General features: G+C 44.5%; 1 protein-coding gene across 1 annotated transcript in view; it reads left to right on the top strand.

Annotated features, from left to right (window-relative positions):
• Positions 1–25,947, top strand: part of LOC141134344 (uncharacterized) — a 209,108-nt gene that overhangs the window by 54,351 nt on the left and 128,810 nt on the right. Inside the window, exon 4 of the mRNA XM_073623915.1 lies at positions 2,556–2,613. Within this exon, the coding sequence (XP_073480016.1) occupies positions 2,556–2,613 (58 nt within the window). The remainder of the gene's footprint in view (positions 1–2,555; positions 2,614–25,947) is intronic.

Below are 25,947 nucleotides of genomic sequence, written 5' to 3'. Positions count from 1 at the left end.
GTTAGATGGGACATGGAGGGTAAAATATGTCTAATAATCTCTGGATGCCCAGCGGGTACAGAGGTGAGGACAGGTCGGTATCATGGGAAGCGGTTTCTAATAAGAGGAGATATTTGATCTCCAGATATCAGACAATATGAGGACAGGTTGGAATTTTGCATTATAAAGTAATGATCTATTTCAGATATCACTTTATGCAGTGGTCCGTTCTGTATAGACAGTATGGTAACAGCAGCATCCAAAGACCGCTTTAACCACTTCAGCCCCGGAAGGATTTACCCCCTTCCTGGCCAGAGCACTTTTTGCGATTCGGCACTGCGTCACTTTAACTGACAATTGCGCGGTCGTGCGATGTGGCTCCGAAACAAAATTGACGTCCTTTTTTTCCCATAAATATAGCTTTCATTTGGTGGTATTTGATCATCTCTGCGATTTTTATTTTTTGCGCTATAAACAAAATAAGAGCGACAATTTTTAAAAAAACGCATTATTTTTTACAATTTGATATAATAAATATCCCCCAAAAATGTATAAAAAAACATTTTTTTTCCTCAGTTTAGGCCGATCGTATTCTTCTACATATTTTTGGTAAAAAAAAAAATCGCAATAAGCTTTTATTGATTTGTTTGCGCAAAAGTTATAGCGTTTACAAAATAGGGGATAGTTTTATGGCATTTTTATTAATATTTTTTTTTACCAGTAATGGCGGGGATCAGCGATTTTTATTGTGACTGCGACATTATGGCGGACATGTCGGACAATTTTGACACATTTTTGATACCATTGTCATTTATACAGCAATCAGTGCTATACAAATGCACTGATTCCTGTGTAAATGACACTGGCAGTGAAGGGGTTAACCACTAGGTGGCAGGGAGGGGTTATTCAGTACTAGTACTATGTGTTTCTAACTGTAGGGGGGGTTGGGCTGTGTGTTACACTACACTGATCTCTGCTCCGATGGGAGATCAGTGACACTGTCACTAGGCAGAATGGTAAGATGCTGTTTACATCAGCATCTCCCCGTTCATCCTCTCCATGAGGCGATCGCGGGTATTCCCGCAGCGATCGAGTCCACGGGACCCGCGACTCGACTCATGGAGCTCGCGGCATGCACCGGCGCACACCCACACCGCAGCAAATTCAAAGTAACGTACGGGTACGTTACTTTGCACAGCCATGCCATTCTGCCGACGTATATCTACAGGAGCCGGTCGGGAAGCTGCTAGACAAACCTTCAAACTCCGAACCCACTTTATCTCATTCCCCTTTTATCACCCACCTCTCACATAATCACAAAATGTTTTAAATAAATATTTTGGAGAAAACATCCCTGCACGTCCTAGTTTCTTGCCCCAGTGATAATGAGGTATTCATACCTCACTGCCTTCTAGGATACCAAAACTGTGCAACCTGGGAGTCTTTGGGGTGCTATATCATTCGTGGGGGGGGGGGGGGGTTGTCTGCTTTTTCCTAGTTGTTGACGTGGTGCGGTGTATGCATGTCATCACGGGGCTACCTGACAGAATTTGGAGGAGAAAGGCATCCCTGATGATGTCAGAAGAAGATGGCAGCATAGGAATGGGTGTCACATACCTGTTAGTGGAGCCTGAGATGATGAGGGTGGCCTCTTGCACAATTTCTGTCCAAGCACCCCTAGTGGTGGGGACGGGGACTGCTAGGACAGTGGAAGGGCACAGGTGCCAGGTAGGTATTTTAGCAAACTTGAACATGGAGATTCTGAGGTTGGATGAGCAGAAGTGAGGCGTCAGATCACAAGCTGAGTTTGGTATCAGCAAAGCAGATAGGTACATAATCCTGATCAGAGTCAAGGTCAGGGAATGGCAGGGGTTGGCAATGTGCTGGAAGCAAGGTACAAAATCAGCAGGCAGAATCTTAATCAAAAGGCCAGGTCAGGGTCGCTAACATGGATAAGTAGCAGATATAAGCAGACAATGGAATCCAAAGAATAGTCAGATGGAGCTGGGTCAGTAACAGGATCAAGCAGGCTTTCAGGAACGCAAGTCACAAGGATAAAGCTGAAGACCATCCAGAAATGATGCTAGACAGGCCTCAGGTTTAAATAGGCTGCCAGGCATCAGGATCTGTGGGCATGCCAGTGCGTCCACATTTACACCGTGTGCATGCGTGTGCTTACGCATTTTCATTCTCTCATGTCCAGATACACACAGCCACGTAGCATTATGTCTTTCCTCATGGTATCATTGATTGATATGGTGTTGGAGGCCAGCTCCACTGAAATGCATGATTCTAATTCATAGCAGGAGGCATTGTCAATTTTAGAAGCTCTCAGCTCCTGAAAATATGGTACAGCTGTGCATGGTAGCTAATCAGCTTCTATCTTCAGCTTGTTCAATTAAGCTTTGACAAAAAACCAAGAAGCTGATTGGTTTCTATGTAGAGCTGCACCAGATTTTGCACTCTCCAGTTTTAGTAAATCAACCCCAGTGCATTGCAACAGCAGTAAAACATATGTGTGGAAAAATCTAGTAACAATTGTATTGATGGTATATTGTGTACTATTCTTTTTGTAGGACAAGACAGACAGTTCGTTTTCCCTGGGGTACATTTTTATTTCCATAAAGGAAGAAGGTAATACAACAAATACAACTTCATACTGCCAGGATATTTTAGCAGCAAAGTAAACCCTTGCTATCTCTGTATCCAAATGTACTAATCCAAGTTACTCCGTCAGTTTACCCAAATCTGATAATTCAGTGCTTGGTGGATGCTGGAGAGTTACACCCCATGACAGTCTTTTTTATCTCTGAAGGATTCTATTGTGTTCTCGAGTTAATACATCTGCTGTACCTATTATGAGGGGCTCTCACCATCCATGAGCTGAGTTCCTGGGCCTGAACACCAGCTGTGCCCATCATGAGGGGTTTTCTCTATCTCTGGCCTGAGTTTCTGGTATCTGAACAACTGCTGTGTCCATCATGAGGGGTTTCCAGCATCTCCGCACTGATTTCCTAGGTCTGCACACCTGTTGTGCCCATTTTAAAGGGAGCTTCCAACATCCCTGCTAGAGTTTAGATTTATGCTATGTTATGGAGATTGTGACAGGAGGACACACAAAGGTGGGCAGGAACACCCTGTGAGGGGCAAGAACATAAAAGATAGAAGGAACACCAAAAACTCCCTTGTGGATAGGAACAGAGCTGGTATTATGGCAAGACGATCTTACTATTAAATGATCCATACTATCACAGATTAGCAACATATCTTATCTGCATTGCTCAAACCAGGGGTCACCAATCTTTTCAGTATGAAGGCCATGTTGTATTTTTTACAAATAGCAAAAAATAAAATTAGTTTTATTCAATGAATAAAATGTAAACAAAATATTAGGTTTTACTTGGAGGTTTTTGGAATCAACATGATATGATTCAGAACAACTGAGAAAGAACATCAGTGAAACAAAGCGATAAAAAAGCCAAATACACTTGAGCCCCTCAGAACCTTACACAGCAGTCCACATCAGAGTCTCCCCTTACAACAGGGTCTCCATCAGAGTCCCTTACTTGCATCAGAGCCCACCCTACACACTTATCACATGGCTGGGAGCCAGATGGGTACTGGAACACCTGAAAGAGAAGAAAATAGACAGCATAGAAACACATCTTATTCCTATAGTAACGGTGCAATATGTACATAAGTTTAGTTTTGTTTACTCCCAGCCAAGAGTAAGTAGTAAGTAAGTAAGTAGTGCAAAATGAACAGCGATATATCTCAATCTACATATATATACTTTAGCAATGACTATAATTAAACATATCCAAAAATCTATATTAATAATGCGCCAACCAAAAAGTGAAAAAAGCAGCCAACACAACAATCAGACAAATTGTAGCGAAGATATAGTGTGGATAAGTGTGGCGCTAAAAACAAATAATCTATATGTGCGTTATTGGGGAAAGCCTGACAGAATGGACATCTGAAAGACGATATGCGCAATAAAGTGTAATAATGAAACATAAAATTGATCGTGTGTAAGCTATTAGCTAAGCACTAGCAAAGATAGGTAATGCAAAGACAATCTGTGTAATAATAAAACATTGAAAAAAAGGACCATGTATAAACTGATAGCTGACACTAGCAGAAGTGGGTCCCTATAAAATAGTGATAAAAGAAATTTGTGAGAGGATAAATGTGAATCCTGAATAAATCACTACAGATCCCAAATTATGGGGATGGGTAGTTAAAAAACGTGAACAGATAGTGAACTAATTGGGAAGGACATCTTGGGAGATGCAGTGACGCAAATACATTATGTAAACATAAAATGAAAAGGTAAATAGTACAACACATTAAACAACATGAACTGCTGTCAAAACTAAAAGTTCAACATAACTAGTAAATAGTTAACATGACTAGAAGTCCAACATGGATGAATGAGTGGGCCTCTGGGGATGTGGCTAGGACGATCAACAACAACCGGAAACGGTAGTGTGGGGTCCTTGAATCTGGGGATGGCATCCACAGGATAAGGTATCCAACTTATATGTGAAAGGGATAGGCAAAAATACCCTTACCAGCAGTGGTGGACTCCCCAGCCAGCGGCCTGGGAGTCAGACAAGCTTGTAATGGAGCAGGGGAGGTAATTCCACAACAGCTGGAGACGATGAAGGAAACTGCGGCACTCACCGACCGAACCTCTCTGGTCCCAATGGCTCCCGGTATCCAAGATGTAAGTAAGGAACTGCTCACAAAAGTACTGGCTCCATAGAATAGGTATAGGTCCTCAAATGAGATAGGGATCAAAAAGAAGAAGACTTCCCCATAGTGTTAATCAGCTTAATTGGAAAAGCTTTATTTAAGAACAAAGCAGTAAAAACACACCCTGGCTTAAAGATAGAAGTCAGGTATAGAGCAATATAAAAAAGCGCTTAGATCAAATAGTGGCAAGACAGGCATAACAACCCGACGCGTTTCATCCTATAGGACTTCAACTGGGGTATATGACTGTCTGCCACTCATGCCTGTATATATATAAAACCTATAATTACCAAATATTAGCAGCTGTTCGCGCCATGTGTACCGCCACTTCCGGGTCGCCGGAGAATGGCGTCAGCTTATACGATGAGCCAATTACAATGGCACTAACGCTGGTTCATAACCAAGCCTCTATATGGTGGCTCCAATCACATTGTGTTGTGGACGGCGTCACCTCTCGCGCGACAATGTCTAGGAGCAGGTGACATCCGTCCACCAACAAGATCTCGGGCCGGGGAACGCCACACCCAGCAGGACGCGTCACTCCCTATAGCTAATCACGACCAGAATGGAAAAAATGTACAACATCCAATCCGAAACCGCGCTAAGTGCGTGTGACGTCACTCCGGCAGCAACCGTAAATTACGAGAGAGCTATGGAGCGCATATGCGAGCCACGCCTCACAATGACGAGAGAGCTATGGAACGCATATGTGAACCACGCCTCACAATGGTAAAGCTAATAGACATAAAAACAACACGGACTGAGGCCTGGAGCGCAAATGCGGTCCACCCCTCTAGATGGAGGGAAAGCACTATAAACAGTGATGAAAACAACTGACATGGCGCGAACATTGCCAAACAGAGAGATTTCAAAAAGGAAGGTGTTTATAACGTACTACAATCCCAATATAACAGAAAAAATGACGAAAACATTTTTTTTTTAACACACCATAAGGTGTTAATATACACATGATGGGTGGTAATACAACAATACCCCTATATAAGGACATAATAAGGCAGAGGCATTTGGACAAATAATGAAGATATGTAAAAATACCCACAACCCTTAATCACATGTGATATAGTAACCAATCAAAAATCTAAATTGACTGGATCATATAACAAGTAAACTAATAACAGCAATCTAAGATAAAAATATCAGAGAATCTCAATTAATGACCGATGGGACATTATAAACCAGGTTGGAGTCTGGAAACTATGTAAATTATATACTAAGATTAGGTATGTGAATGGGACATAAATACTAAATAAACAAGAAAACATCAAACAGCTGATCGTCATGAACACTGGGCAGCTAATCGCGGGGCACAAAGGAGGGTAATGAAAAGAGAAGAAGTATTAATATCAAGACTGGTTGATAAAAGCATTTATATCCCAATTAACATTGAGACCAAATGGCATTTTAATTGGTGTATCCAAAAGGTCTCTAATCTTGCGCCACCCCTCTTCAAAGATGCAACCCTCCAATGCGGAATAAATTTATCGATAACTTGGAACTGAGTTCCATTTGGATTTTGATTATGGCAATGCAGAAAGTGCTTAGGGACACTGTGGTTTGTGAGGCCCTTTTTAATATTAGCTATATGTTCATTGCCTCTCACAGAGAATGTGCGTATGGTCCGGCCCACATACTTTTTTTGCAAGGACACATGATCAAATAGACCACGTATCTAGTCTCACATGTCAGAAAATGTTTAATCCGATATTCCTTCCCTGTGGAGGAGGAGACAAATGTCTCAGTTCTCTTCCGTACACAGACATTATGTAAACAAACGTTACACCGTTTGCAAGGGAAAAAACCTTTCATGTTATGAAAGAAAGAGCGAATCGCAGGGGGGGTCAATGGTGTTAGGAGCAATCTGACTTCTGATTGATGGGGCCCCTCTATAAATTACACCACCTCGTTCAGGGAGAACGGGGCCCAATACTGGGTCATTTTTGAGGACCCTCCAGTGTCTCACTAGAATCTCCTTAATCTGTTTATGTTGTACAGAGAAATTTGTCAGGAGGGACCACTTATGTTTATTGTCAGAACCACCTTTGGGTTGTCCAACTAACAAAGATTCTCTGCTGATCTGGGCAATATTTTTGATTTCATTGTCAATATCTACAGAGTCATAACCTTTGTCGACAAACCTAGACTTTAGAATCTGTGTCTGATGAAAGTAATCTGCAAGATTACTACAGTTACGTCTAATCCGCGTAAACTGGCTACGTGGTACCGATTTCAGCCAGGTAGTGTGATGACAACTATCGACCGGAATGTATCCATTCCGGTCGGTAGATTTGAAAAATGTTTTAGTTTCCAAACGGTTGCCAACTACTAAAATCTCTAGATCTAAAAAATGAATGGCGGAAGGGCTGACCTCATACTTCAGCTCTATTCCAATCTCATTATCATTAAGCCTACCTAAAAAAGCATGTAAAGACTCGACACCTCCTCTCCATAGGAGGAGGATGTCGTCTATGTACCTCGCCCAAAGAACTAGCTCTGGGGGATCAAGGGCATAGACGACATCCTCCTCCCAATGGGCCATAAAAATATTGGCCAGGCTAGGGGCAAACTTGGCGCCCATAGCCACTCCCTTTTGTTGGATAAAGAAATCTCCGTTATACCAAAAATAATTATGTTTGATCGCGAACCTCAACAGGTCCATGATGAATCTCTGTTGGGTTCTGGGAATGGACTCTTCCCTCGATAAGAAGAGTTCAAGCGCCGCAAGACCCGCATTGTGGGGTATGGAAGTGTATAGCGACGTTACGTCAGCTGTAACCAAAAGGAGATCACTACTGTAAGTGATGTTATTAAGTTTGGAGATGGTGTCTTTGGTGTCCCTAAGATAAGATGGTATAGATTGCACAATGGGTTGCAGGAAAATATCTATATATTTCCCTATGCGGGAAGTAATGGAGTCGATGTCACTGATGATAGGGCGGCCGGGGGGCTGGGTAACACTTTTATGTACTTTTGGTAAATAATATATTACCGGGATTCTCTGGGCAACTGGAACCAGGAAACTTTTTTCTTTGTTATTTAAAACGCCTAGCTGGAACCCAGTATCGACTAAGTCAGTAAGTAATCTCTTGTAGGGGACTGTGGGATTAGGTTAGATCCTAGAATAGGTGTCCGTATTGCTTAAGATTCTAGTCATTTCTAAATGGTAGTCGTTTTTATAAAAAACGATTATTCCACCTCCCTTATACGCGGGCTGGATAACTAGATCTTTCCGTTCGCAAAGTTTCTTAAGTCCAGTTTTTAAAGTGGGGTTACTAAAGGACCTTTTAATAGGTAATTTGTCTAGATCCTGTAAAACAAGATCTCGAAAGACTTTAATGGACGGGGCAGTGGGGCCAGGGGGATTAAAAAGTGAAGGGTTTGAGAGTCCTGAATGGACTATATGTGAGTTCATTTCGACTTTTGGTCTCATGGGGTTGGAAATAATATATCTCTGTACATTTAATTTACGTACATATTTTTGGATGTACTGAATTTATTCAGTTTATTAGGAGGAGCGAACTTTAAGCCCTTTTCCAGGACCAAAAGTTCCGCTTCTGATAAATCTGCTTTACTAAGATTGAATATCCCACTTTCTTTTAAACCCTTTTTCTTTTGTCTGGCGCGCCTCCCCCCTCTGGTCCCCCGTTTCCGTCTATAGCTCGTTTGAATCTCCCTGGTTCTTTGGGAAAATCCCCTTGGTAAGAGGGGCCCGGTTGTTGTTGGTTGTAGTTAAAAGGTGATCTGTTATAATAACTGGAATCGGTCTCTCTATAGGGGTGGTAGGAATTATGGTTCTCACGTGGTCTTTCATCCCTTAAAGGGGAATATCTATTAAACGCGTGTATAGGTGTTCTCTGTGGATAAAAGTGCTCATAATGTTCGTTATATCTGTCATAACTGTTTTCTCTTCTTGGTGTGGAACTCTGGTGATCATAATTGAAGGATTTGCCTCTCTGACCCCTCCCTCTACCTCTCCCTCCTCTCTCTCTCTACCTCTAGAATTCGCTGGAGGTCCCCTCTGATGGTTTTTAGGAGTGTTGGGGGGGGGCAGATTGGTGGTAGTCAACAGCCCTATAGTCTGTTATACCACCCCTTTTGAGTGGGGGTGGTTGAGATTGGAAATACTGCTGTTCAGAGACGTCCATTTGACATGAACTGTTCTCAGGAACAGCAGGTCCCTCATCCTTAGTTTGCCAGGAGTAGGGATGAGCTTCGAGTTCGAGTCGAACTTACAGTACCTGACCGCGAGATTGTGTTTCCAGCGCGATACCATCGCGCTGGTTCTCGGCGACAGGGTACTGTGAATGTCGCGCTGGCTCGCTCATCGGGAAAGGAAAACTTTGTTTTCCTTCCGCGATGAGTGACAGGCAGTGCTGACAGCTGTCTGGTATGAATCCTGAGGCGGGAACACCGCGCCAAATTTTAAATGAAAAAACCGGCGTGGGTTCCCCCCTCGGAGGCATACCAGGCCCTTAGGTCTGGCATGGATTGTAAGGGGAACCCCCTATGCCAAAAAATCGGCGTGGGGGTCCCCCCCAAATCCATACCAGACCCTTATCCGAGCATGCAGCCCGGCCGGCCAGGAAAGGGGGTGGGGACGAGCGAGCGCCCCCCCCTCCTGAGCCGTACCAGGCCGCATGCCCTCAACATGGGGGGTGGGTGCCTTGGGGGAGGGGGGCGCCCTGCGGCCCCCCCACCCCAAAGCACCTTGTCCCCATGTTGATGAGGACAAGGGCCTCTTCCCGACAACCCTGGCCGTTGGTTGTCGGGGTCTGCGGGCGGGGGGCTTATCGGAATCCGGGAGCCCCCCTTAATAAGGGGGCCCCCAGATCCCGGCCCCCCACCCTGTGTGAATGAGTTTGGGGTACATGGTACCCCTACCCATTCACCTAGGGAAAAGTGTCAATGTAAAAAAAAACACACTACACAGGTTTTAAGAATAATTTATTAGTCAGCTCCGGGGGTCTTCTTCCGACTTCGGGGGGTCCCCTTCCGATTTCTCCCGGTGTTCGGCCTCTTCTCCCGGTGTTCGGCCTCTTCTCCCGGGCCCCACCGCTATCTTCTTCCAGCTCTATTGCCAGCGAGGGGCCCGGTCTGCTGCCGCTGTCTTGTTGCCGCTGTCTTGTCGCCGCTGTCTCGCCGCCGCTGTCTTGCCGCTTCTTCTCTTCTTTTCTTCTTCCCCGATGTTGACACGACGCTCTCTCCGACTCGAATGCTGTGTGCGAGCTGCGGAGCCATTTATATAGGCGGTAACCCCGCCCCCTTACGACGTCATGGTCCCAGCATGCGCAGGGACCATTCTTAAAACCTGTGTAGTGTGTTTTTTTTTACATTGACACTTTTCCCTAGGTGAATGGGTAGGGGTACCATGTACCCCAAACTCATTCACACAGGGTGGGGGGCCGGGATCTGGGGGCCCCCTTATTAAGGGGGGCTCCCGGATTCCGATAAGCCCCCCGCCCGCAGACCCTGACAACCAACGGCCAGGGTTGTCGGGAAGAGGCCCTTGTCCTCATCAACATGGGGACAAGGTGCTTTGGGGTGGGGGGGCCGCAGGGCGCCCCCCTCCCCCAAGGCACCCACCCCCCCATGTTGAGGGCATGCGGCCTGGTACGGCTCAGGAGGGGGGGGGGGGGCGCTCGCTCGTCCCCACCCCCTTTCCTGGCCGGCCGGGCTGCATGCTCGGATAAGGGTCTGGTATGGATTTGGGGGGGACCCCCACGCCGATTTTTCGGCATAGGGGGTTCCCCTTACAATCCATGCCAGACCTAAGGGCCTGGTATGCCTCCGAGGGGGGAACCCACGCCGGTTTTTCCATTTAAAATTTGGCGCGGTGTTCCCGCCTCAGGATTCATACCAGACAGCTGTCAGCACTGCCTGTCACTCATCGCGGAAGGAAAACAAAGTTTTCCTTTCGCGATGAGTGAGCCATCTCGGCGCTGGCCCCTGCGACGGGGCTCGTAGGTGTCAAATCTCGCCGAGAAGTGCGGCGAGATTGACACAATATCGCGGTCACCTACTGTATGTTCGACTCGAACATTGGCTGTTCGCAAGTTCGCCGAACAGCGAACAATTTGGGGTGTTCGCGGCAAATTCGAATGCCGCAGAACATCCTTTAAAAGTCTATGGGAGAAATCAAAAGTGCTAATTTTAAAAGCTAATATGCAAGTTATTGTCATAAAAATTGTTTGGGGACCTGGGTCCTGCCCCAGGGGACATGGATCAATGCAAAAGAAAGTTTTAAAAACGGCTGTTTTTTCAGGAGCAGTGATTTTAATAATGCTTAAAGTCAAACAATAAAAGTGTAATATCCCTTTAAATTTTGTACCTGGGGGGTGTCTATAGTATGCCTGTAAAGGGGCGCATGTTTCCTGTGTTTAGAACAGTCTGACAGCAAAATGACATTTTGAAGGAAAAAACTCATTTAAAACTATCCGCGGCTATTGCATTGCCGACAATACTCATAGAAGTTCATTGATAAAAACGGCATGGGAATTCCCCAAAGGGGAACCCCGAACCAAAATTAAAAAAAAAAAATGACGTGGGAGTCACCCTAAATTCCATACCAGGCCCTTCAGGTCTGATATGGATATTACGGGGAACCGCGGCCAAAATAAAAAAAAAAAAATGACGTGGGGTTCCCCCTAAATTCCATACCAGACCCTTCAGGTCTGGTATGGATTTTAAGGGGAACCCTGCGCCAAAAAAAAAAAAAAAAAACGGCGTGGGGTCCCCCCAAAAATCCATACCAGACCCTTATCCGAGCACGCAACCTGGCAGGCCGCAGGAAAAGAGGGGGGGACGAGAGTGCGCCCCCCCTCCTGAACCGTACCAGGCCACATGCCCTCAACATTGGGAGGGTGCTTTGGGGTAGCCCCCCAAAACACCTTGTCCCCATGTTGATGAGGACAAGGGCCTCATCCCCACAACCCTGGCCGGTGGTTGTGGGGGTCTGCGGGCGGGGGGCTTATCGGAATCTGGAAGCCCCCTTTAACAAGGGGACCCCCAGATCCCGGCCCCCCCCCTGTGTGAAATGGTAAGGGGGTACAAAAGTATCCCTACCATTTCACTAAAAAACTGTCAAAAATGTTAAAAATGACAAGAGACAGTTTTTGACAATTCCTTTATTTAAATACTTCTTTTTTCTTCTATCTTCCTTCATCTTCTGGTTCTTCTGGTTCTTCTGGCTCTTCTGGTTCTTCCTCCGGCGTTCTCGTCCAGCATCTCCTCCGCGGCGTCTTCTATCTTCTTCTCCTCGGGCCGCTCCGCACCCATGGCTCCCGCTCTTCTCTTCTTCTTCATCTTCTTCTGTTCTTCTCTTCTTCTTTTCTTCTCTTCTTCATTTTCTTCTCCAGGCCGCTCCGCACCCATGCTGGCATGGAGGGAGGCTCCCGCTGTGTGACGGCGCTCCTCGTCTGACAGTTCTTAAATAACGGGGGGCGGGGTCACTGGGTGGCCCCGCCCCCCGTTATTTAAGAACTGTCAGACGAGGAGCGCCGTCACACAGCGGGAGCCTCCCTCCATGCCAGCATGGGTGCGGAGCGTCCCGGAGAAGAAAATGAAGAAGAGAAGAAGAGAAGAAGAGAAGAAAAGAAGAAGAGAAGAAGATGAAGAAGATGAAGAGAAGAGCGGGAGCCTCCCTCCATGCCATGGGTGCGGAGCGGCCCGAGGAGAAGAAGATAGAAGACGCCGCGGAGGAGATGCTGGACGAGAACGCCGGAGGAAGAACCAGAAGAGCCAGAAGAACCAGAAGAACCAGAAGATGAAGGAAGATAGAAGAAAGAAGAAGTATTTAAATAAAGGAATTGTCAAAAACTGTCTCTTGTCATTTTTAAAATTTTTGACAGTTTTTTAGTGAAATGGTAGGCCCTTACCATTTCACACAGGGGGGGGGCCGGGATCTGGGGGTCCCCCGCTCGCAGACCCCCACAACCACCGGCCAGGGTTGTGGGGATGAGGCCCTTGTCCTCATCAACATGGGAACAAGGTGTTTTGGGGGGCTACCCCAAAGCACCCTCCCAATGTTGAGGGCATGTGGCCTGGTACGGTTCAGGAGGGGGGGGGGCCGCACTCTCGTCCCCCCCTCTTTTCCTGCGGCCTGCCAGGTTGCGTGCTCGGATAAGGGTCTGGTATGGATTTTTGGGGGGGACCCCACGCCGTTTTTTTTTTTGGTGCGGGGTTCCCCTTACAATCCATACCAGACCTGAAGGGTCTGGTATGGAATTTAGGGGGAACCCCACGTCATTTTTTTTTTAAATTTTGGCCGGGGTTCGCCTTAATATCCATACCAGACCTGAAGGGCCTGGTATGGAATTTAGGGGGACTCCCACGTCATTTTTTTTTTAAATTTTGGTTCGGGGTTCCCCTTTGGGGAATTCCCATGCCGTTTTTATCAATGAACTTCTATGTGTATTGTCGGCAATGCAATAGCCGCGGGTAGTTTTAAATGAGTTTTTTCCTTCAAAATATCATTTTGCTGTCAGACTGTTCTAAACACAGGAAACATGCGCCCCTTTACAGGCATACTATAGATACCCCCCAGGTACGAAATTTAAAGGGATATTACACTTTTATTGTTTGACTTTAAGCATTATTAAAATCACTGCTCCTGAAAAAACGGCCGTTTTTAAAACTTTTTTTGAATTGATCCATGTCCCCTGGGGCATGACCCAGGTCCCCAAACACTTTTTATGACAATAACTTGCATATTAGCCTTTAAAATTAGCACTTTTGATTATTCATGTTCGTGTCCCATAGACTTTAATGGTGTTCGCGTGTTCGAACGAACTTTTTTCCTGTTCGCATGTTCTGGTGCGAACCGAACAGGGGGGTGTTCGGCTCATCCCTAGCCAGGAGAAAACACAACCATTCTTATAATTATTAACGTCCCTGGTATACTTTTTTTGTTTTTTGATCTTTTGACCTTTCTCTTCCTTTTCTAAGAGGTTTCTAAGGGAAGTGGAATGTGTGGCATACTCAGAAGAAGACCTAAAGAAAACCAATTTCTCTTTGATCTCCTTTATCTCTCTATCCATAGCCACCATTCTAGCTCTTTTTTTATCTACCAGAAATTTCAAGAGGGAGATCCCCACCTCATTGAAATATCGGAACCAGGACTCTAATTCCAGGTCCCCTTTTTGTGGGTATACATTCCACCTTAGTCCTCTGGGGACCATATGCTCCTTGAAGTACTGCCCCAAGAAGACAATATCCCAGTCAAGATGAAGCTCGGATACCATAAGCTTCTTCAATCTAAAGAACAGACCCCCCATCTCAGTGTCTGTTTTTAAAAGAGTAAATACGCCCTCAGTATTCACTGAACGGTTGGTACGGTAGTCAAATACGTCCATGATTTGAATATAAATGACACCAAGATGATATATGGAGGCGGCACTATATATGTCTAAAAATCACAACCAAAAATCTATATTAATAATGCGCCAACCAAAAAGTGAAAAGAGCAGCCAACACAACAATCAGACAAATTGTAGCAAAGATATAGTGTGGATAAGTGTGGCGCTAAAAACAAATAATCTATATGTGCGTTATTGGGCAAAGCCTGACAGAATGGACATCTGAAAGACGATATGCGCAATAAAGTGTAATAATGAAACATAAAATTGATCGTGTGTAAGCTGTTAGCTAAGCACTAGCAAAGATAGGTAATGCAAAGACAATCTGTGTAATAATAAAACATTGAAAAAAAGGACCATGTATAAACTGATAGCTGACACTAGCAGAAGTGGGTCCCTATAAAATAGTGATAAAAGAAATTTGTGAGAGGATAAATGTGAATCCTGAATAAATCACTACAGATCCCAAATTATGGGGATGGGTAGTTAAAAAACGTGAACAGATAGTGAACTAATTGGGAAGGACATCTTGGGAGATGCAGTGACGCAAATACATTATGTAAACATAAAATGAAAAGGTAAATAGTACAACACATTAAACAACATGAACTGCTGTCAAAACTAAAAGTTCAACATAACTAGTAAATAGTTAACATGACTAGAAGTCCAACATGGATGAATGAGTGGGCCTCTGGGGATGTGGCTAGGGCTATCAACAACAACCGGAAACAGTAGTGTGGGGTCCTTGAATCCGGGGATAGCAAGATGTCCTTCCTACTTAGTTCACTATCTGTTCACGTTTTTTAACAAATTTCTTTTATCGTCTTTCAGATGTCCATTCTGTCAGGCTTTGCCCAATAACGCACATATAGATTATTTGTTTTTAGCGCCACACTTATCCACACTATATCTTCGCTACAATTTGTCTGATTGTTGTGTTGGCTGCTCTTTTCACTTTTTGGTTGGCGCATTATTAATATAGATTTTTGGTTGTGATTTTTAGACATATATAGTGCCGCCTCCATATATCATCTTGGTGTAATTTATATTCAAATCATGGACGTATTTGACTACTGTACCAACCGTTCAGTGAATACTGAGGGCGTATTTACTCTTTTAAAAACAGACACTGAGATAGGGGGTCTGTTCCTTAGATTGAAGAAGCTTATGGTATCCGAGCTTCATCTTGACTGGGATATTGTCTTTTTGGAGCATTACTCCAAGGAGCATATGGTCCCCAGAGGACTAAGGTGGAATGTATACCCACAACAAGGGGACCTGGAATTAGAGTCCTGGTTCTGATATTTCAATGAGGTGGGGATCTCCCTCTTGAAATTTCTGGTAGATAAAAAAAGAGCTAGAATGGTGGCTATAGATAGAGAGATAAAGGAGATCAAAGAGAAATTGGTTTCCTTCAGGTCTTCTTCTGAGTAGGCCACACATTCCACTTCCCTTAGAAACCTCTTAGAAAAGGAAGAGAAAGATCAAAAGATCAAAAAACAAAAAAGTATACCAGGGACGTTAATGATTATAAGAATGGTTGTGTTTTCTCCTGGCAAACTAAGGATGAGGGACCTGCTGTTCCTGAGAACAGTTCATGTCAAATGGACGTCTCTGAACAGCAGTATTTCCAATCTCAACCACCCCCACTCAAAAGGGGTGGTATAACAGACTATAGGGCTGTTGACCACCACCAATCTGCCCCCCCCCAACACTCCTAAAAACCATCAGAGGGGACCTCCAGAGAATTCTAGAAGTAGAGGGAGGGGTCAGAGAGACAAGTCCTTCAATTATGATCACCAGAGTTCCACACCAAGAAGAGAAAACCGTTATGACGGATATAACGAACATTATGAGCACTTTTATCCACAGAGAACACCTATACGCACGTTTAATAGATATTCCCCTTTAAGGGACGAAAGACCACGTGAGAACCATAATTCCTACCACCCCTATAGAGAGACCGATTCCAGTTATTATAACAGATCACCTTTTAACTACAACCAACAACAACCGGGCCCCTCTTACCAAGGGGATTTTCCCAAAGAACCAGGGAGATTCAAACGAGCTATAGACGGAAATGGGGGACCAGAGGGGGGAGGCGCGCCCGACAAAAGAAAAAGGGTTTAAAAGAAAGTGGAATATTCAATCTTAGTAAAGAAGATTTATCAGAAGCGGAACTTTTGGTCCTGGAAAAGGGCTTAAAGTTCGCTCCTCCTAATAAACTGAATAAATTCAGTACTTTCATAGACATCCAAAAATATGTACGTAAATTAAATGTATAGAGATATATTATTTCTAACCCCATGAGACCAAAAGTCGAAATGAACTCACATATAGTCCATTCAGGATTCTCAAACCCTTCACTTTTTAATCCCCCTGGCCCCACTGCCCCGTCCATTAAAGTCTTTCGAGATCTTGTTTTACAGGATCTAGACAAATTACCTATTAAAAGGTCCTTTAGTAACCCCACTTTAAAAACTGGACTTAAGAAACTTTGCGAACGGAAAGATCTAGTTATCCGGCCCGCGTATAAGGGAGGTGGAATAGTCGTTTTTTATAAAAACGACTACCATTTAGAAATGACTAGAATCTTAAGCGATACGGACACCTATTCTAGGATCTACACTAATCCCACAGTCCCCTACAAGAGATTACTTACTGACTTAGTTGATACTGGGTTCCAGCTAGGCGTTTTAAATAACAAAGAAAAAAGTTTCCTGGTTCCAGTTGCCCCGAGAATCCCGGTAATATATTATTTACCAAAAGTACATAAAAGTGTCACCCAGCCCCCCGGCCACCCTATCATCAGTGGCATCGACTCCATTACTTCCCGCATAGGGAAATATATAGATTTTTTCCTGCAACCCATTGTGCAATCTATACCATCTTATCTTAGGGACACCCAAGACACCATCTCCAAACTTAATAACATCACTTACAGTAGTGATCTCCTTTTGGTTACAGCTGACGTAACGTCGCTATATACTTCCATACCCCACAATGCGGGTCTTGCAGCGGTTGAACTCTTCTTATTGAGGGAAGAGTCCATCCCCAGAACCCAACAGAGATTCATCATGGACTTGTTGAGGTTCGCGACCAAACATAATTTTTTTGGGTATAACGGAGATTTCTTTATCCAACAAAAGGGAGTGGCTATGGGCGCTAAGTTTGCCCCTAGCCTGGCCAATATTTTTATGGCCCGTTGGGAGGAGGATGTCGTCTATGCCCTTGATCCCCCAGAGCTAGTTCTTTGGGCGAGGTACATAGATGACATCCTCCTCCTATGGAGAGGAGGTGTTGAGTCTTTACATGCTTTTTTAGGTAGGCTTAATGATAATGAGATTGGGATAGAGCTGAAGTATGAGGTCAGCCCTTTCCGCCATTCATTTTTTAGATCTAGAGATTTTAGTAGTTGGCAACCGTTTGGAAACTAAAACGTTTTTCAAATCTACCGACCGGAATGGATACATTCCGGTCGATAGTTGCCATCACGCTACCTGGCTGAAATCGGTACCACGTAGCCAGTTTACGCGGATTAGACGTAACTGTAGTAATCTTGCAGATTACTTTCATCAGACACAGATTCTAAAGTCTAGGTTTGTCGACAAAGGTTATGACTCTGTAAATATTGACAATGAAATCAAAAATATTGCCCAGATCAGCAGAGAATCTTTGTTAGTTGGACAACCCAAAGGTGGTTCTGACAATAAACATAAGTGGTCCTTCCTGACAAATTTCTCTGTACAACATAAACAGATTAAGGAGATTCTAGTGAGACACTGGAGGGTCCTTAACCACTTCAGCCCCGGAAGGTTTTACCCCCTTCCTGACCAGAGCACTTTTTACAATTCGGCACTGCGTCGCTTTAACTGCTAATTGCGCGGTCATGCAATGCTGTACCCAAACGAAATTTGCGTCCTTTTCTTCCCACAAATAGAGCTTTCTTTTGATGGTATTTGATCACCTCTGCCGTTTTTATTTTTTGCGCTATACACGGAAAAAGACAGAAAATTTTGAAAAAAAATGATATTTTCTACTTTTTGTTCTAAAAAAAATCCAATAAACTCAATTTTAGTCATACATTTAGGCCAAAATGTATTTGGCCACATGTCTTTGGTAAAAAAAATGTCAATAAGTGTATATTTATTGGTTTGTGCAAAAGTTATAGCGCCTACAAACTAGGGTACATTTTCTGGAATTTACACAGCCTTTAATTTATGACTGCCTATGTCGTTTCTTGAGGTGCTAAAATGGCAGGGCAGTACAAAACCCCCACAAATGACCCCATTTTGGAAAGTAGACACCCCAAGGAAATTGCTGAGAGGCATGTTGAGCCCATTGAATATTCATTTTTTTGTCCCAAGTGATTGAATAATGACAAAAAAAAAAAAAAAATTACAAAAAGTTGTCACCAAATGATATATTGCTCACACAGGCCATGGGCATATGTGGAATTGCACCCCAAAATACATTTAGCTGCTTCTCCTGAGTATGGGGATACCACATGTGTGGGACTTTTTGGGAGCCTAGCCGCGTACGGGGCCCCGAAAACCAATCACTGCCTTCAGGATTTCTAAGGGCGTACATTTTTGATTTTACTCCTCACTACCTATCACAGTTTTGAAGGCCATAAAATGCCCAGATGGCATAAAACCCCCCCAAATGACCCCATTTTGGAAAGTAGACACCCCAAGCTATTTGCTTTGAGGCATATTGAGTCCATGGAATGTTTTATATTTTGACACAAGTTGCGGGAAAGTGACAAATTTTTTTTTTTTTTGCACAAAGTTGTCACTAAATGATATATTGCTCACACAGGCCATGGACATATGTGGAATTGCACCCCAAAATACATTTAGCTACTTCTCCTGAGTACGGGGATACCACATGTGTGGGACTTTTTGGGAGCCTAGCCGTGTACGGGGCCCCGAAAACCAATCACCGCCTTCAGGATTTCTAAGGGTGTAAATTTTTGATTTCACTCTTCACTGCCTATCACAGTTTCGGAGGCCATGGAATGCCCAGGTGGCACAAACCCCCCCCAAATGACCCCATTTTGGAAAGTAGACACCCCAAGCTATTTGCTGAGAGACATGGTGAGTATTTTGCAGCTCTCATTTGTTTTTGAAAATAAAGAAAGACGAGAAAAAACATTTTTTTTTTTCTTTTTTCAATTTTCAAAACTTTGTGACAAAAAGTGAGGTCTGCAAAATACTCACTATACCTCTCATCAAATAGCTAGGGGTGTCTACTTTCCAAAATGGGGTCATTTGGGGGGGTTTTTTTGCCACCTGGGCATTCCATGGCCTCCGAAACTGTGATAGGCAGTGAAGAGTGAAATCAAAAATTTACGGCCTTAGAAAGCCTGAAGGCGGTGCTTGGTTTTCGGGGCCCCGTACGCGGCTAGGCTCCCAAAAAGTCCCACACATGTGGTATCCCCGTACTCAGGAGAAGCAGCAGAATGTATTTTGGGGTGTAATTTCACATATTCCCATGGCATGTTTGAGCAATATATCATTTAGTGACAACTTTGCGCAAAAAAAAATAAAAAATTGTCTCTTTCCCGCAACTTGTGTCACAATATAAAATATTCCATGGACTCGACATGCCTCTCAGCAAATAGCTTGGGGTGTCTACTTTCCAAAATGGGGTCATTTGGGGGGGTTTTGAACTGTCCTGGCATTTTATGCACAACATTTAGAAGCTTATGTCACACATCACCCACTCTTCTAACCACTTGAAGACAAAGCCCTTTCTGACACTTTTTGATTACATAAAAAAATAATTTTTTTTGCAAGAAAATTACTTTGAACCCCCAAACATTATATATTTTTTTAAAGCAAATGCCCTACAGATTAAAATGGTGGGTGTTTCATTTTTTTTTTCACACAGTATTTGCGCAGCGATTTTTCAAACGCATTTTTTGGGGAAAAAACACACTTTTTTAAATTTTAATGCACTAAAACACACTATATTGCCCAAATGTTTGATGAAATAAAAAAGATGATCTTAGGCCGAGTACATGGATACCAAACATGACATGCTTTAAAATTGCGCACAAACGTGCAGTGGCGACAAACTAAATACATTTTTAAAAGCCTTTAAAAGCCTTTACAGGTTACCACTTTAGATTTACACAGGAGGTCTACTGCTAAAATTACTGCCCTCGATCTGACGTTCGCGGTGATACCTCACATGCATGGTGCAATTGCTGTTTACATTTGACGCCAGACCAACGCTTGCGTTCGCCTTAGCGCGAGAGCAGGGGGACAGGGGTGCTTTTTTTTTTTTTTTTTTTTTTTTTTTTTTTTTTCTTTATTATTATTATTTTTTTTATCTTATTTTAAAACTGTTCCTTTCATTTTTTTTTTTTTTTAAATCATTTTTATTGTTATCTCAGGGAATGTAAATATCCCCTATCATAGCAATAGGTAGTGACAGGTACTCTTTTTTGAAAAAATTGGGGTCTATTAGACCTTAGATTTCTCCTCTGCCCTCAAAGCATCTGACCACACCAAGATCGGTGTGATAAAATGCTTTCCCAATTTCCCAATGGCGCTGTTTACGTCCGGCGAAATCTAAGTCATAAAATGCTCGTAGCTTCCGGTTTCTTAGGCCATAGAGATGATTGGAGCCACTCTGGTCTCTGATCAGCTCTATGGTCAGCTGGCTGAATCACCGGCTGCATTCTCAGGTTCCCTGTTGAGACAGGAGAGCCAGAGAAAAACACGGAAGACGTTGGGGGGGGCATTCCCTCCCACTGCATGTAAAAGCAGTCTAGAGGCTAATTAGCCACTAGGATTGCTTTTACATGAAAGCCGACCGCTGGCTGAAAAGAATGATACCAAGATGATACCTAAACCTGCAGGCATCATTCTGGTATAACCACTCAAAGTCGTGAATGGCGTACCTGAAGACAAAAAAATGGTTAACAATAAAGCACAGTAAACGGTAAAGTATAAAAAATTGCATACCTGAAAAGCAAACATGATAAAACATAATAACAATAAAACATTGCAGAATAGAATACAGTAAAAAAGAGCAGAACAATAGAGAGAGAATAGAGAGAGAAAGAACAATAAAACGACAGCTATTATTTTTTATTTTATATTTTTGTTTGTGTTTTTTTTTTTTTTTTACACTTTTTTTTGTAACTAACTTTTATAACTGTAACCGGTTCCAGGTTCGGGTCTCTCAAAATGCGATGGCATCTTGGGAGACCCTGTGAAAGTGTGCCTAGTCTGTGCAATGCTGTACCCTACGCTAATACTCAACTAGTGAATGGTAGCGTTCAAAACATTCACCAATGCAAAGACCAGGATTGTCAGGACAGGAGAGACAATAATAGCGGGTGTCACGCCTATATCAGCGCTTGCTGCAGACACGACATCTTTTTTGGGGGGGTTCGTTGGGTAGGGGTACTCGGGAGGACATAAAAATGCCTCTCATGCAGCCGACTGCATTTGGTTGGGGATGTGAATGGGGGAAGTACGGGCGCTGCAGAAGTGGTGGGTTCCCAATTAGGATTGGCGAATGCAGCAGGAAGGGCATTATGGGCACGACGGGCCTGTGTTTGTCTTTTTGGTGGCAGCGGGACACTACTTGTGCTTGCCACCTCACCAGCTTGAACTGCACTTATGGGACTCGCCACGTCACCAAGTGTTACTGCAGTGCGGGTTTGACTACGACCGGGGTGTACTAGGCCGCTGGTGCTTGCCAGTTCACCAAAACGCTACAAAAAAAACTGTTAGCGATCGCAGGGATCAGGCCTGACTCTGCGAACGCTGCAGTTATGCGTTTAGTGTTTTGTAAGTGTCAGTGATCGATCGATACTGCACTTGGGTGGGCTGGGCTGGGCCGGGTGGAGGGGCAAAACGCAGGTGCTAGCAGGTATCTGGGCTGATCCCACTAACACTGCGTTTGTGGGAACCCTAAACTGCTGGGGACGCTAGTATAGATCTGATCGGATCAGATATTGATCCATTCAGATACTATACCACTAAGGGAGGTGTACGGTGCGTGGGTGTTAGCGGTACTGGCGCTAACCTGACGCTGCCTGGGGCTGGTGCTTGCCAGTTCACCAAAACGCTACCAAGAAAACTGTTAGCGATCGCAGGGATCAGGCCTGACTCTGCGAACGCTGCAGTTATTTGTTTAGTGTTTTGTAAGTGACAGTGATCGATCGATACTGCAATTGGGTGGGCTGGACTGGGCCGGGCGGAGGGGAAAAACGCAGGTGCTAGCAGGTATCTGGGCTGATCCCGCTAACACTGCGTTTGTGGGAACCCTAAACTGCTGGGGACGCTAGTATAGATCTGATCAGATCAGATATTGATCCGATCAGATACTATACCACCAAGGGAGGTGTACGGTGCGTGCGTGGGTGTTAGCGGTACTGGCGCTAACCTGACGCTGCCTGGGGCTGGTGCTTGTCAGTTCACCAAAGCGCTACCAAAAAAACTGTTAGCGATCGCAGGGATCAGGCCTGACTCTGCGAACGCTGCAGTTATGCGTTTAGTGTTTAGTAAGTGACAGTGATCGATTGATACTGCACTTGGGTGGGCTGGGCTGGGCCGGGCGGAGGGGCAAAACGCAGGTGCTAGCAGGTATCTGGGCTGATCCCGCTAACACTGCGTGTTTGGGAACCCTAAACTGCTGGGGACGCTAGTATAGATCTGATCGGATCAGATATTGATCCATTCAGATACTATACCACTAAGGGAGGTGTATGCTGCGTGCGTGGGTGTTAGCGGTACTGGCGCTAACCTGACGTTGCCTGGGGCTGGTGCTTGCCAGTTCACCAAAACGCTACCAAGAAAACTGTTAGCGATCGCAGGGATCAGGCCTGACTCTGCGAACGCTGCAGTTATTTGTTTAGTGTTTTGTAAGTGACAGTGATCGATCGATACTGCACTTGGGTGGGCTGGGCTGGGCCGGGCGGAGGGGAAAACGCAGGTGCTAGCAGGTAACTGGGCTGATCCCGCTAACACTGCGTTTTTGGGAACCCTAAACTGCTGGGTACGCTAGTATAGATCTGATCGGATCAGATATTGATCCGTACAGATACTATACCACTAAGGGAGGCGTATGCTGCGTGCGTGGGTGTTAGCGGTACTGGCGCTAATCTGACGCTGCCTGGGGCGACGCATATCACCGCCGGGCGATCAGGGGGCTAAACCTTTATTCGGTAATAAACGGCGGGTGCCCTGACACTATAAAAAATAAACGAACTAACCAGCGTCACCCGTAACACTTATACGGTGATCAGTGGTGAAAGGGTTAACTAGGGGGCAATCAAGGGGTTAAAACCTTTATTAGGTAGTATATGAGGGTCCCTGACGCTTTAAAACGCTGACGGCGAACCCTAAATATTTACCTCCCTAACTAGCGTCACCAGCGACACTAATACAGCGATCAGAAAAATGATCGCTTAGTGACACTGGTGACAGGGGGTGATCAAGGGGTTAAAACTTTATTAGGGGGGGTTAGGGGGGTACCCTAGACCTAAAGGGGGCTACCACTCACTGCCCTAACACTGTAACTGTCACAAACTGACACCATGCAGTAATCAGAAAAAAAAAAAAAAAAATACTGCTTGGTGTCAGTTTGTGACAGGGGGGGTGATTGGGGGGGGGGTCGGGGGGCGATCGGGGGGGGGGATCAGGGGTGTAAAGTATGCCTGGCATGTTCTACTGTGTTGTGTGTAGTGTTGTGCACTTACATGTCTTCTCTCCTCGGCGCTGGAACGGAAACTGCTGAGCCGAGGAGAGATGACATCACATCCTCTGCCTGTGTGAAACTACACACAGGCAGGGGAGGATTCCGATTGGCTGGGAGCGATCGCGAGGGGGGGGCCATGATCGGATGATCTCCCCCTCGCCTCCCAACGCTCCCAGTCAAATGCCGACCGCCGCTGGCACCGGGGGTGGGTCCGATCGGACCCCCCGCCCGCGGGAGGCAGATCACGTACAGGTACGTGATTCTGCCTGCCCGTGCCATTCCATTCTGCCGACGTATATCTACGTTAGGCGGTCGGCAAGTGGTTAAAAATGACCCAGTATTGGGCCCCGTTCTCCCTGAACGAGGTGGTGTAATTTATAGAGGGGCCCCATCTATCAGAAGTCAGATTGCTTCTAACACCATTGACCCCCCTGCGATTCGCTCTTTCTTTCATAACATGAAAGGTTTTTTCCCTTGCAAACGGTGTAACGTTTGTTTACATAATGTCTGTGAACGGAAGAGAACTGAGACATATGTCTCCACCTCCACAGGGAAGGAATATCGGATTAAACATTTTCTGACATGTGAGACTAGATACGTGGTCTATTTGATCACGTGTCCTTGCAAAAAACAGTATGTGGGCCGGACTATACGCACATTCTCTGTGAGAGGCAATGAACATATAGCTAATATTAAAAAGGGCCTCACAAACCACAGTGTCCCTAAGCACTTTCTGCATTGCCATAATCAAAATCCAAATGGAACTTAGTTCCAAGTTATCGATAAATTTATTCCGCATTGGAGGGGTGCATCTTTGAAGAGGGGTGTGTCAAGATTAGAGACCTTTTGGATACACCAATTAAAATGTCATTTGGTCTCAATGTTAATTGGGATATAAATGCTTTTATCAACCAGTCTTGATATTAATACTTCCTCTCTTTTCATTACCCTCCTTTGTGCCCCGCGATTAGCTGCCCAGTGTTCACGATGATCAGCTGTTTGATGTTTTCTTGTTTATTTAGTATTTATGTCCCATTCACCTACCTAATCTTAGTATATAATTTACATAGTTTACAGACTCCAACCTGGTTTATAATGACCCATCGGTCATTAATTGAGATTCTCTGATATTTTTATCTTAGATTGCTGTTATTAGTTTACTTGTTATATGATCCAGTCGATTTAGATTTTTGATTGGTTACTATATCACATGTGATTAAGGGTTGTGGGTATTTTTACATATCTTCATTATTTGTCCAAATACCCCTGCCTTATTATGTCCTTATATAGGGGTATTGTTGTATTACCACCCATCATGTGTATATTAACACCTTATGATGTGTTAAATTTTTTTTTTTCGTCATTTTTTCTGTTATATTGGGATTGTAGTACGTTATAAACACCTTCCTTTTTGAAATCTCTCTGTTTGGCAATGTTCGCGCCATGTCAGTTGTTTTCATCACTGTTTATAGTGCTTTCCCTCCATCTAGAGGGGTGGACCGCATTTGCGCTCCAGGCCTCAGTCCATGTTGTTTTTATGTCTATTAGCTTTACCATTGTGAGGCGTGGTTCACATATGCGTTCCATAGCTCTCTCGTCATTGTGAGGCGTGGCTCGCATATGTGCTCCATAGCTCTCTCGTCATTTCCGGTTGCTGCCGGAGTGACGTCACACGCACTTAGCGCGGTTTTAGATTGGATGTTGTACATTTTTCCCATTGTGGCCATGATTAGCTATAGGTAATGACGTGTGGGTGTGGCGTTCCCCGGCCCGAGATCTTGTTGGTGGACGGATGTCACCTGCTCCTAGACATTGTTCGCCGAGAGGTGACGCTGTCCACAACACAATGTGATTGGATCCACCATATAGAGGCTTGGTTATGAACCAGCGTTAGTGCCATTGTAATTGGCTCACCGTATATGCTGACGCCATTCTCCGGTGACCCGGAAGTGGCGGTACACATGGCGCGAACAGCTGCTAATATTTGGTAATTATAGGTTTTATATATATACAGGCATGAGTGGCAGACAGTCATATACCCCAGTTGAAGTCCTATAGGACGAAACGCGTCGGGTTGTTATGCCTGTCTTGCCACTATTTGATCTAAGCGCTT

The sequence above is a fragment of the Aquarana catesbeiana genome, linkage group LG03, assembly GCF_042186555.1.
Source record: "Aquarana catesbeiana isolate 2022-GZ linkage group LG03, ASM4218655v1, whole genome shotgun sequence".
Lineage (NCBI taxonomy): Eukaryota > Metazoa > Chordata > Amphibia > Anura > Ranidae > Aquarana > Aquarana catesbeiana.
The sequence above is the reverse complement of the archived record's forward strand: the minus strand, read 5'-3'. Positions and strand labels throughout refer to the sequence as shown.